Genomic DNA, 12,942 nt, shown 5'->3' with positions numbered 1-12,942 from the left:
TTCCATAAATGATCACCACTTGCAGAATTCCAGAACAGGACATGGACATTGATATGACCAAGATGTGCAACGTTTCTATCACGCCAGTCATTTCTCACAGAGTGCTTTAGAGATAAATCCACTTTCCTTCACCTCTGCCACCTCCCTAACTCCAGGCAGCCACCGCTCTGCTCTCTATTTATGTAGCTCTGACATTCGTGGATGCTATGTGTATAGAATCTCAGAGCATGTGACTTTTTATGATTGACTTTTTAAAAACATGAGCAGAGTTTTATGAAGATTCCTACAGATTGCTGTATCTATATATTCTGTTTTCCTTTTCATTTCTGAGTATTATTCCATGGTACAGATATACCACCATCATTTAACAATTTACCTATGAATGTCTGTGAGGTTATTTCTAGGGCTTGTATAGTTTTAAGAAAGTTAGTATAAACATCATTTATATTTAGGTTTTGTGTGAACAAGTTTCTCCACTTTTTTTTTTTTTTGATCAGAATTCCAGGGAGTTGGCTGCTGAATCATAAGGTAGCTACGTGGTCAGTTTTCTAAGAAACTGCCAAAGTTCCTTCCCCAGTGACAGTGCCATTTAACATTCCACATGTGCGCAGTCTGAGTGATCTCATTTCTGAACACCCTCATCAGCATGAGATATGGTCACCTTTTCCTTTTGTATCTGTGTGTGTCAGAGTTGGGAGTATTCTGGGAGCTGTAAAGCCTCCTCTCACTGAGGACTAACTTTCTGTTTCCCCAGTGGCTGAAAGTCCCCTGCAGGGACTTTCACGTACATTCCAGCCATGCATATCACCTCCTAAACAGAGCACCTCATCATGTCTTGTTCCATTTTCTAGCTGAGTAATTCTCTCACTGCCAAGTTGTCAGCATTGTTTTGGTATTTTCTCCCACTGTAGACTGTTCTCCATCCCCTTATTGGTGTTTGCAAAAGCAGAGATATTTTTCATCTTAATGAACTTAAGATTATTAATTTTTCCTTTGATGAATCATGATTTGATTTCATGTTTAAGAACCCTTTTATCCAGTCGTGACAATACAACGTATTTTTCCTCAGAGTATTACAATTGTATAATTAACATTTTAGACCCATGAACCATTTTGTCTTGACTTTTATGAGCCACATTCTTTCAGTCCCTTTCTATTCTTGATGTTGACATTTGTCATTAGATTTGTTCATTCAACTTGAAATCTTGATTCTTGGTATAATGAGTGATTTTCATTGGAAATTCAAGTGTTTCTGTATTGTATGGTCCTGGGTCACATGTGAGCCTTCTGTTTTAGCTGTCTTTATGTGATATGACTCAGCTAGGGACAATGAAGGCAGATGACAACTTATATGGAGATAGAGTGGAAGGCCAGTTCCCCAAGCCTCCTTGGCACCAAAGCATGAAGGTCTCTGTGTTATCCTGGGGGGACCTAAAATATTCAGCCCCGAACCTGAGTTTGAACTGCAGAACCCAAATTGTGAAAGAAGAAAACCATCTCACACAAATTTCCCTCTGGTTTCAACATGCATACCATGGCATGCATGCATGATAGATATCAAATTGTCTACCAGCGTTCTCTACAATGCATAAATGTTTCTTTGCACATGACTGTGTTAAGTAGCATGTGTGGCGGGTGACTTGGCACTGTCTAAGGGTCTCTGGCATGCCTGTCTAAAGTCTTTAGGTGCTGGTTTGTGATTAGAGAAATAAAGGAGTAGCATTGTTTAGGAAATACCGGAGGAAGGGTGTGAGAACAGGCATATGTTTAAGAGAAGCTTTCCGAAGACTTTTGATGTAGATATAAAATATTCTTGGCAGTTTTTTGATAGAAATATACAATATATTTTGTACATAAAATGGGTACAAGCCACTGAAGACTATTGAATTTCAAAAGCAATTTGCCAATTAAGTAAATCTTGACCAATGATTTTTTTTATTATTCTTTTTTCACACATTAGATTTCATATAAACACTATTAAAGTATTTTAAAAGTAAAGACAATTACATTTTAGTAGAAAAAGAGAAGTAAAATATTAGACATCTAATATTCTGGACAAGAACTTGAAGTTCAAAAATAGATTATATGAGCAAATGACAGTGGATTATTGAAGTGTTGAGACTGGCAGTATATCATAAATGTACCAGAGATTATATGTCGTAATTATAAGTTATTTGTACTCAGTCTAGCCCAGACACAATAGACATAGTTAATAGCTTGGATTCAAAGAGTTCATCTATGTACATAGATTATAACAAGCTATTAAAGGTCTATTTGCTAGTGGGGTTTTTTTTTTTGTTACTAAAATTATGATCTGGGATATGTAATTTTTCAAACTTAAAAAGTTTTAGTATTTATAGGATATATTGAAACAAGTATTTAAGTATATTAATAATGTGGCAAACAAGTTAGAATAGTTTACATGCAATATAAAGGCCCACAATGAAAAATTGATTGAGCCGGGCAGTGGTGGCGCACGCCTTTAATCCCAGCACTTGGGAGGCAGAGGCAGGTGGATTTCTGAGTTTGAGGCCAGCCTGGTCTACAGAGTAAGTTCCAGGACAGCCAGGGCTATACAGAGAAACCTGATCTTGAAAAACAAAAAAAAAAAAAAAAAAAAAAGGAATGAAGGAATGAACTTGACAATACCTTTTTTAAAAAGTTGTTTTTAATTATATACAAAAAAATAGAATAGATTTTGTATTTTTTTAAAAAAATATACCTTGATTCACTATATTTACTTAGGAAACATTACAATTAATAAGATAACGAACATGTCCACCACTCAAAAATCAATTAGTGCTTCCTCTCCATCCCCTTTCATTACTCAGCCAGCTGAGCTCATTCTACGCTATCTAAATAAAAACCATGGTCACCTAAGACGAAGCTCTACAAATGCTGGTCCTTGGCAGCCTTTTATCCTCGGCATTTGGTGGAGAGTAGCAGCAGCAGTCAGGAGCAGGAACGGGGGCACCCTCAAGTGTTATGAGTCTCATGCAAGTCCCACGTAGCAGGATTCTTAGCTCTATGTCTCTCTTATGCATGCATGACTAGGATGTCAGAATTCTTTGTCTGCATCCAGTGTTACAGCTTCTGGGCTTGGAGTGCCTATGACCCTCTGCTGTAAAGACTTGGCGATTCTCTGGAACTTTTTCACTAACCATAGCTTACAGGCTCTCTTCCTTGGCTCTCAGTAGTCTTCTGTTCTCCATCAGCCTCGGCTGTCCACTCTTTCTCTCCTTTTCTCTACTTCCACTACTCTTGCTTATGCCTCCCTTGGCTTCATTCGTGACTTCTATGGCTGTCTGTTACTTACTGCTATAGCCACTGTCGCAGCTTTCACTGCGCAAGAGGCAGCTACGGCCAGCCCTTTGCTGGTAGATGGCTCCCGCTGCTGCTGCTGCTCCTGCTGCTGCTGCTGCTGCTGCTGATGATGATGATGATGATGGTGATGATGTTCAAAAGCTTCCTTGCTTGAGGTTCTCCCTCAATTTCAGCAACCATTGTAGCCGGCCATTCTGCAGCTTTGTGTTGCCAGCTGCCTCTCCACTCTGCCTCTTCTTCACCTCTCAGGGGGACAGCTGTTTGGCTGTTTCTGCAGCTCAGAGTGCTGGCCAGTGTTCTGTCTTGGCTATACTAGCACTCTACTACCTGCTGTTTCCCTCCTCGTGTTAATAGTTACACATGCTCAACTAAAAGGAGGCTAGATTAAGCAAAGTACACCTTTTATTTGACGTAATATTGTAACACCAGAGGAGACAGAATAGGAAGTAGTTTTCTGGCTGGTTAGTAAGATAAACTAAACAGTCTGCTTATCTAGCCAGAGATAAGGTATTTGTGCCAATCACAGCAAACCTCTCAGACAAATGAAGGTTATGTTTGTACCTATCATGACATTGTTGTTGTAGTTTGTTTTGTTTTGTTCTGTTTTGTTTACACAGCAGATCCCTGAGGTCATTGTGGCTAGGCTCCAAGGGAAAGTGCTCTCCCCCCTGGCTTAGGTGAAAATGGCTGTAATGTCACCTAAAATTCTCTGAGGCTTGTGATATCAAAATCGCATTTGCAGTAAAACAACAATAACCTTTTCTTTATATTTTCTACTTCATGTGTGAAGTTTACGGAATTCTTTTGCTCCTTGACAGGATTGTGTGTTGAGCCTGGGAGATAACTCGTCTGCATTAGTTATTGGGTGTCACTGTCCCAGAATACCTAACAAACAGTTTATAGGAAGAAAGATGGGTTACAGGATTACAGAGTTACACAGGCTGTCATCATGGGGAAGGGTTGGCAAGGGGGCTCCGTCCATAGCTGAGGTGGCTGTCCACACCATGCTGAAATAGGAACCTGAGAGCAGAACTGGAACCAAAGAACAGGTCAGTGTCTACAAAGGCTTGCCTTTAGTAACCTGTTTCTACCAGCCAGACTCTGTTCCTAAAAGTTTCAGAGCCTCCCAAGGAAGGCCAGCCCTAGAAAAAGTACAGAAGCCTGGGGGAAGGGATGTTCAAATCCAAACCATATCATAACCCATATGAATTACTTATATGATTATTAAATATGAACCCATACGAAATATTAATTATATGTTGATTGAATGTTTATTTTAATGTACAGGGGCAACTGTTTGACGTATCTTTGTGTCACAAGTGACTGCATGTGAAGAACCAACATGAATCTCAGATTTCTCTGACATAAGCATTAAGTTGTATTCTTGGGATTCTTGTAGAAACTGGCAAAAAGACACTTGACTGAGCTAACTTAACTGCCTGAGCTACAGAATCTACTTCTTGGTCATTTAGTCTTTATTTTTAATGTGATACATTAAAGTCTTTTCCGCATACATTCAAACCAGTCTCCCAATTAAAGTGGGCTATCGTGTGCATTCAGTTAGCCAGCAGTTGCTTCTCCTGTTGTGTTTCCATTGCTTTATATCATTTCTCCATTTAAAAGAAGGTAAGTTCTTTGTTGAACAAATACAGTTGCACTAAAGTGATAGTTTCAAGTTAAAGTGTATTAGAAAATGCAAATTATAGGAATTCTATCACTCTCCAAATCTAAGGATGATGTGTGCACTTTCCTTTTTCATCTTTAAGCGTCGGACTTCATAGGAGTCGGGTACATAGTGCTCAAACACAAAGAGTAGCTGTCAACTTACAACCATTTTCTAAAGGGAGACTGAAGCCAACATTATACATTGTATGGCTTCTTTTACCTGCTGAGTCAAAAGACCAGTGTGCTGATGAGTTGAAGGGGATCTTGTAAATTCAGAGAAGGAATGTGAAATTAGCAGAGATTAAGAAGACAGCCCAGGGTAAATCTGGACCATAGCAACTTTGTAAAGTGTTCTCTTTGAGGGCAGTTTGTATTAAGTTATTGGAGTTTTATTAAGTCTTTCCTTTAAAATATGGGCTTTTTTTTTCCTTAGGGGGAATTTGTTGCCTGTCTCCTTTCCCTATTACGACAAATGACAGATAGACATTATCAGCAACTTCTGAATAGTTTCAATACTAAGGAGGAGCTAAGGGTAAGTGATGCTCACATGGTTTTTTCTCCTTTTACTTTCTCTTGTCCTGCATCACTGTTCTGAATGGTTCTTGGCAATTGCTTTACCTCTTCCCATTAAGTTCTCAGCTGTCTTAACCAATCTTCTTTTCTCTATTAGCTCTTGAGAGTTCTTTTACTTAAATAAAGCTATTAGCTGTTGTTTTGGAGAAAAACATCAGGTTTTAATCACATCTCATCTAAGAATGTAAACTAGAAACGAAAAAGTTTCCAAGGAAGCTCTGGGCTGAGAGTAAGATGTGGAACTCTGCTTGTAATTAACTTGCTGCTGGGGCTGCAGATAGAACAAGTGGAAGAGCTCTTGCCCAATATGCAGATGGGACTAGGTTCACTCGTCCAGCACTGTAAAATGAATGAATGAATGAATGAATGAATGAATGAATGAATGAATGTCATTTTAATGCCCTGACATAACACATACCTCATTAGTGTCTATTTTTAACATTTATTAGAATCTGGATTTTTTTTTTTTTTTTATATTTGTTTATGTGACTTTCTCAGCCTCCAGCCACTTAGGATAAAATTCCTTCATGGAAAGATGGCTTAGTGGTTAAGAGCACTGCCTGCTCTTCCAGAGGTCCCAAGTTCAATTCCCAGCAACCACATGGTGACTCACAACTATCTGTAATGGGGTCCGATGCCCTCTTCTGGTGTGTCTAAAGACAGCTACAGTGTACTCATATACATAAATAAATCTTTTTAAAATTTATTTTTTAAAAATGCCTTGATGTCTGGTTAGTCAACAAAATGATGGACTGGATATTAGGACTATCTTGTACCTCACTGGTACAAATTGGCATAATTATGCTCTAATTGTATTTTGAGAGAAAAGTTTCATTTTAACAGGAAGGGTGATGTGTAGGAAGAGCTAAGGTAGGAGGAGTACTGAGAGCAAGAAAAGGAGTAAGAAGAGGAGGAGAAGAAGGATAGGAGAAGCTAGGTGATGAAAGAGAGAAAGAGGGGGGAGACAGGGAGGCAGATACTCATGTATCTCCACCAGTCAAAGATAGTTGTTATATCTAGGTCGGTCAGTGGGTTACACCTCTGATTGAGCATTACCAAACTTATAACGCTTATGATTAACATTATTTAAAAAAAATGTATAAATGCAAAAAGGAAAAGGGGGCATGTGATAGGGGTTTTCTAAGGGGGTTGGGGGGGAATGGGGAAAGGGGATGGCATCTGAAGTGTAAATAAAATATCTAATAAAAAAAAAAAGAAAAAAAAATGCCTTGATGTTTAAAGCTCTGGTTGGTTCATTGCTCTGAGGTCACATCCCAAGGTGTTTTAGCAATATATGCTCACTGTATGATAGAACATAAAGCCATGAGAAACAGCATCCTAAATCATAAAGATCCGGGAGTGGATATGGGCATTATTTTAAAAGCGTGGATAGTTTTAAGAAAGAAATTTTACTGGGTTGCCTCATCCAGCCTTGATATGAGGGTTTGTGCCTAATCTTGGTGTATCTCGTTATGCCATGTTTGGCTGATATCCCTAGGAGGCTTGCCCTTTTCTGAAGGGAAACAGAAGAGGAGTGGATCTGGGGGGGGGGGGAGGAGGTAAGGGTGGGGAATGAGAAGTGGGAGGGGAAACTACAGAAGAGGATCTATTGTATAATGATTTTTTAAAAATTCAAGTACAAATGACACATAAATGAACATTTCTTGATTATGAGCCAAGTAGATTTTGTAAAGATTACAATGTAAATAAAGCAACAAAGATGAAATGCAATAAAATAGAGAAAAGAAGGGAGAGATGTGAACACATTTGTCTGTTTGTACAACTGAAAATGAATTAGCCAAGGTCCCAATAGGAGACAGAACGATGGAAAAACTTTGATGAAGTAATCTAAGCTACTGTAATGTGAGTCAGAGTTAGTTTCAGCTGTCAACTCCATACATCCCAGAGTCACCTAGGAAAAGGGAATCTCAGTTGAGGAAGTGGCTAGATCAGGTTGGCCTGAAGTCAGTGTCTGTGACACATTTTTTAAGTTGTTATTGGTGTAGAAGGGCCCAGCCCGTGGTGAGCAGTGCTGTTCCTGAGCAGATTGACCTGTGCTGTATGAGAAAGACTCCTGAACTAGCCACTGAGAGGAAGTCAGGAAACATGTTCCACTGTGGATGTCTGCTTCCATTTCCCACCTTGAGTTCTTGCCTTCATTTCCTTCAATGATAGACTATAGCATGTAAGCTAAAATAAGTCCCTATAGAAAGCATACTGGGATAGCCTGAAATAAAGACAATTATAGATGCAGAGTCCTAATAAATTTGAGAATTTGAATTAACAGGACTTATGGGGACTAGGGAAATAGCTGAGTTGTTAAGAACACCTACAGCTCTTCCAAAGGATGTGAGTTCAATTCTCAACAGCTACATCAGACAGCTCACAACTGCCTGTAACTACAGCTCAAAGGAATCTGACTAATTTTTTTTTTTTTTTTTTTTTAGTTAAGGGGGGTGGGGGGAGGTTACTTTTTCCAGGCTTTCTAACCACTAGGTGGTTGTTGGTACCATTTCGCTGAATGGAGATATAGAAGGAGTAAATGTGCAGTCTTGGGAACAAAATAAGTCAGATGTTTAGCCTGAGTTTAGTTATTTAAGGGATATTGAAAAGAGGATATTTAGTAGACAGTCTCTAAGGTTCAAGAAAGAGGGCAGAGCTCCATGTGTAGACTTGGGAAAGTCTACTATAAATAATTGATAGTCCAGGAGTAACTGTGTAAGGAGTGTGTAAAGTTAGATGGGTCTGCCTAGAGTCAGAAGTATTACAGACCAAGAAATAGTGAATCATGAAAAGGCCTACTGATGCTGGGGAATCCAGTGAACAATTCCACCGTAGCGATGCAGTGGGAGCCACAGTGTTGTGGATTGAAGAAGGAACAAGGAATGATTGTTCTTTGGGAGCGCTGGAAGAGATTTTTGCAATGTTCAAGAATAAGGCAAAGGTTCTGGTTAGTCAACAAAATGATGGACTGGGTATTAGGACTATCTTGTACCTCACTGGTACAATTAGGAATAATTATGTTCTAATTGCATTTTGAGAGAAAAGTTTTATTTTAACAGGAAGGGTGAAGCTAGGTGATGAGAGAGAGAAAGAGAGGGGGGCATGAAGGCAGATGTTCACATGTCTCTACCAATCAAAGATAGTTTATATATCTAGGTTGGGTACTGGGTTACACTTCTGATTGAGCATTACCAAACTTATAAAGCCTTTGATTAACATTTTAAAAAATGTATAAAAGCAAAAAGGAAAAGGGGGCATGGGATAGGGGTTTTCTAGGGAGGGGAAATGGGGAAAGGGGATGGCATCTGAAATGTAAATAAAATATAAAAAAATAAATTAATTTAAAAAAAGAATAAGGCAAAGGGGTATAGAAAGAAAGGGTGGATGTCAGAGGAATATTTATAGATGGAGTAGACAGGGAGGTGTTTAATAATTAGAACTGGTAAAGATAGACTCTAAAGACAAAATAGTGAGGTGCTAGCCCAACAAGATGTCCTCAGAAGTTAGCAGATGGGAAAAGAATGACAGAAACTCACCTTTCCTAGCATAAGACTAAAAAGGAGGCAACGAGAGAAAATGCAAATTAGAGGTCATCGATTTGATTTACCAACGGCTAATTCTCTGATTTTGATCTGCATATTAAGCATCCAGATATCACAGTTTAGTAGATTAGCTTACCAGGGCTCAATTTTGTGCCAAGCTGACATAGCCTTAATTATGTCCCTCAAAACTATCTTGCAATATTTTCCAAAGGTTATAACATTGATCTGTGATCTCTTATTGAAAGCCCTTAGTATCAGATGTCTTTTGGAAATCAGGATTTTATAACTTCAGAAAGCTGACATGGTACATAACACTGTATGATATCCTGTAGCTGTCCAGTAAGATCTGCAGTAGAATGCAACATTTCCTCTAGGGAAATAAATCATTCAGGTGGGACTTTTGGTGCCAAATGGCTTATAAGACTAAAGCATTTTAGAGCCCTTTTAAATTTAGATATCACAATAAAGACCTGAAGACCTCTAACAATGAACACTGTATGTAGACTTAAATATGAAACAAGCATGATTCATGTAAGTGATTAATATTTACTCATTTACAGAAGTCAGCTTCCTGACTTAATCCATCTTCTGTTGCTGTAACAGAACACCCAAGACTGGATAATGGAGAAAAATGTTTCTCTTGGTCCTTAGATCTGGAAGTCATATTGCTAAGTCTTATGATATATATATAAATTTGAAATTGAGAATGACAAACTATGTGCTTAGATTTCAAATGGGTAGTTTGCTATTCTTTATTCCTGGTATTCCTTCTATACCATTTCTTCTTGCCAGTTGAGAGCAAGGTTTGTCTTGGTTTTTCTCAACTAGTTCTCCAAATCAAACTGAATTTCAGAAGTATGCAGTTCTCAAGTAACAACTAAGATTAATAGCATTTTAGCTCCATTTGTGCCTAAAGAAGCTGGATGCCTGTAGGGTTATTGTTGAAGTGGCTCCCAGCTTTTTGATCAGATGCCATTTCTTCCTGGTCCACAGGTACTTATGTGTAAGTGGTGTGAGTCACGGTGTCAGAGCCCAAGTGTGTGGGAGGGAGCAAAAACCTAAAGGCTGGTAGCCTATATTAAATTTTTTCTTGAGTACAATATTACATTTTTTTTAAAAAATGAACAAAAGTAATCACTAGGTAGTGATTAAGCATTTTTTTCTTTCTGCAGTTGGTGGCGTTTTATTATACACCCACATTGTACTGGGGGATAAAGTTTTGTCCGTATTCTTGGCATTTCACATGCAGCACTGAAACTCCTCTTTGTTGATTATGTCCTTTCTTATAGAGCCACAGGGATGCTGATGTAGGCATGAGATTATCCATATTCTAGAACTTTCCATTGTCTATATGCTAGCTTTCAAAATATATCAGATGTAACTTCTATCATGGCTTTCTTTCCAATGCCTCCTAAGTGTTGAGATTATAGGTGGCCCTACCACCACAACTGCCCTTAATCCAAGCTTAAACACCCAAACAAGTCTAGTATCTTTATTGCAGTGTCTTCCTTTCAACCTTACCCTCTACCCATTTCAAATCACATTTCATAATTTAAATTGCTCATTCCTAGCAAACTGTGTATATCACTTGTAATTTCTGTGCACAGTTTGGAGGTTTGATGCTGTGGTTTCCTTTCTATCCGAAATGTCTACTCTATGATGAAGTCTTCACAGGAGACAGTCCATCCTGTTGTCATAAATATTTAATCTCATTCAGGGGTTTTTACCCCACCTTAGATCATTCAGTTCCCAGATAAAATACACAAATTTTTTATATTTATAATAAGCCTTCATCAGCACTAGAGGTGCATAGATATCTACCCTCTAAGCTACTGGTTTCTACTTCCCTATCAATATCCCTGAGTTATAACTTGCCATGTTCTATCTGGACAGCTCTAAACTCCAATTGGCAAGCCCTCATGGCCATGTGTTCATGACTCAACCACCCCATGGTGTCTTCTGCTTTCTCCACCTTCTTCTTCCCCTCATGGTCCTGCCTTAGATCCCAAACCCAGGAACCAAAACCCCACCTACTTCTGTTCTTCCCAGTTATAGGCTGTTGACATCTTTATTTAACCAATAGTATTAAATTAAGGAGAAAGGTCACATAGCATCACTTGATATACACGAGGATTTTCTCATCCCTAAGGCAACTAGGGCCAATATTTAGCACTACAATATATAGCAACAGACGTCAACACCATCCTGTCTAATGCACTGTTCACTGGATTTGGTGTTCTCAGTGTCTGTTTGGCACTTGAAACCATGTCATTGTGTCAGAAGTACAAAGCCTGGAAAATAAATGTATGCTTATTAAATGAGTCTTCTTACCCAATTTCTGCCTGTACCAGGAAGCCATCTTCTCCCACACAATTATTTTGACTTCTTAATTTACATATATTGATTACAGTACAATAATTCTACCACTCTCAAAAACTGAAGAGTTTATGGCAGGTATTTTGTATGACATACTTCAAAATTCAATTTTGAGAGTACAAATTTGAATGTGATGAATTTTACTGTTGCCTTTAATTTTTGAATTCAAACTCTGTATCAAGGCTGTTACACCTTTAAAAGTTGTAGCAAATTTGTAAAGTAACATCTGACTGTAGATATTGTAAGTGGCAGAAATGTGTTCTTAGCTGCCTTTGCTCAGTTCTTTGTGCTCAGTCATCTACCTGCCCTGTGATGCTTGACAGGGTATCTCTGTGTTCATGATCTCAGGATTCTTTTTCCAGTTTGGCTTCATAAGCCAGTTTCTATTGTGTGCCATCTTAATACACTATCATCTTTAAACACAAAGCACTCTGTATATACCATAGAAAAAAATTCAACACAAATTTAATTCTCTACATTCTGCGTAGAGTCACTCAAGGCTTCCATGTTGCCCTTACAGTAAATTCCAAACTCCTTACCATGGACAAGTCTCTATTAACAAAACAAAACTGCCCTGATTACTTAGCTTTTATTAATGTATTCTTTATCCTAATTTATGTATCTTTAATTTATTCCTGTTTCCATTTTATACACATATTTGGCTCGTACCCCTTACAGTCCTGATACCTAGTGTAGCCTCTGGCAGGTATGACAAACCTGACCCTCTTTGTTCTTCTAATTTATGGAACATGCATGCATCCACATGGGTATTAGTTAACATCCATCTATCTATACCACTGGACCATGAGTTCCATAAACACTGAGAAAGTGTATCAGTTTGAACACAATAATAATAAATTCAGAGTCACCAGTTATGAATCACTGTCATATTAAGACAGAAATCTGTAGGGCACCTCGATTTTTGTCATTTGACCAAGATCAAGCCCTGATTTAAACTCTCTCCTTTGCTGTCCATGTGTCTTCTTATAGTCCTAGTCTGTCAGTTGTATGAGTCTAGACCTGTGCCTGCCTGAAATAGGTATCTTCTAAGTCTGTTCCTGTGTCTTTGTCTATGTCAGAGTATCTGTCCCTAGCAAAGGGCTTTGGTCTCTCTATTAGACAGCATTACATGGGGGAAAGGAATGAGGGACACTTTCCAGAAATTACTTTAACGGAGGTTTACAGGAGATTACATCACTAACTCCAACTGACTCCAACTGACCATATTGCAAACAAAACACTATCAAGAAATATTCATATGTTGCATTCAACATTTACGGTAGATATTCATTTTATAAGGTCTCTTTCACCCTATTTGCTGTCTTCATCAAGTGATCATAACATACATACACACATGCATTGCTCGTGTGTCAAGAAGATGAGAGAACATATAATATGAGATTATAGCTATGTATTAACTTAGACTGTAAAAGTAGATTACATAGTAAATCCAGGGCAA

At 38.4% G+C, this 12,942-nt stretch overlaps 1 protein-coding gene across 4 annotated transcripts in view; it reads left to right on the top strand.

Moving 5' to 3' along the window:
- The window catches only part of Dock4 (dedicator of cytokinesis 4), a 400,837-nt gene that overhangs the window by 303,211 nt on the left and 84,684 nt on the right, over nucleotides 1-12,942 (top strand). For all 4 annotated transcript variants that reach the window (XM_076941952.1, XM_076941953.1, XM_034514331.2 and 1 more), the window contains exon 26: nucleotides 5,423-5,521. In XM_076941952.1, the coding sequence (XP_076798067.1) occupies nucleotides 5,423-5,521 (99 nt within the window). The remainder of the gene's footprint in view (nucleotides 1-5,422; nucleotides 5,522-12,942) is intronic.

Source organism: Arvicanthis niloticus, chromosome 11 (genome assembly GCF_011762505.2).
Source record: "Arvicanthis niloticus isolate mArvNil1 chromosome 11, mArvNil1.pat.X, whole genome shotgun sequence".
NCBI lineage: Eukaryota > Metazoa > Chordata > Mammalia > Rodentia > Muridae > Arvicanthis > Arvicanthis niloticus.
Note: the sequence above shows the minus strand (reverse complement) of the source record. Positions and strands in the feature narration are given on the sequence as shown.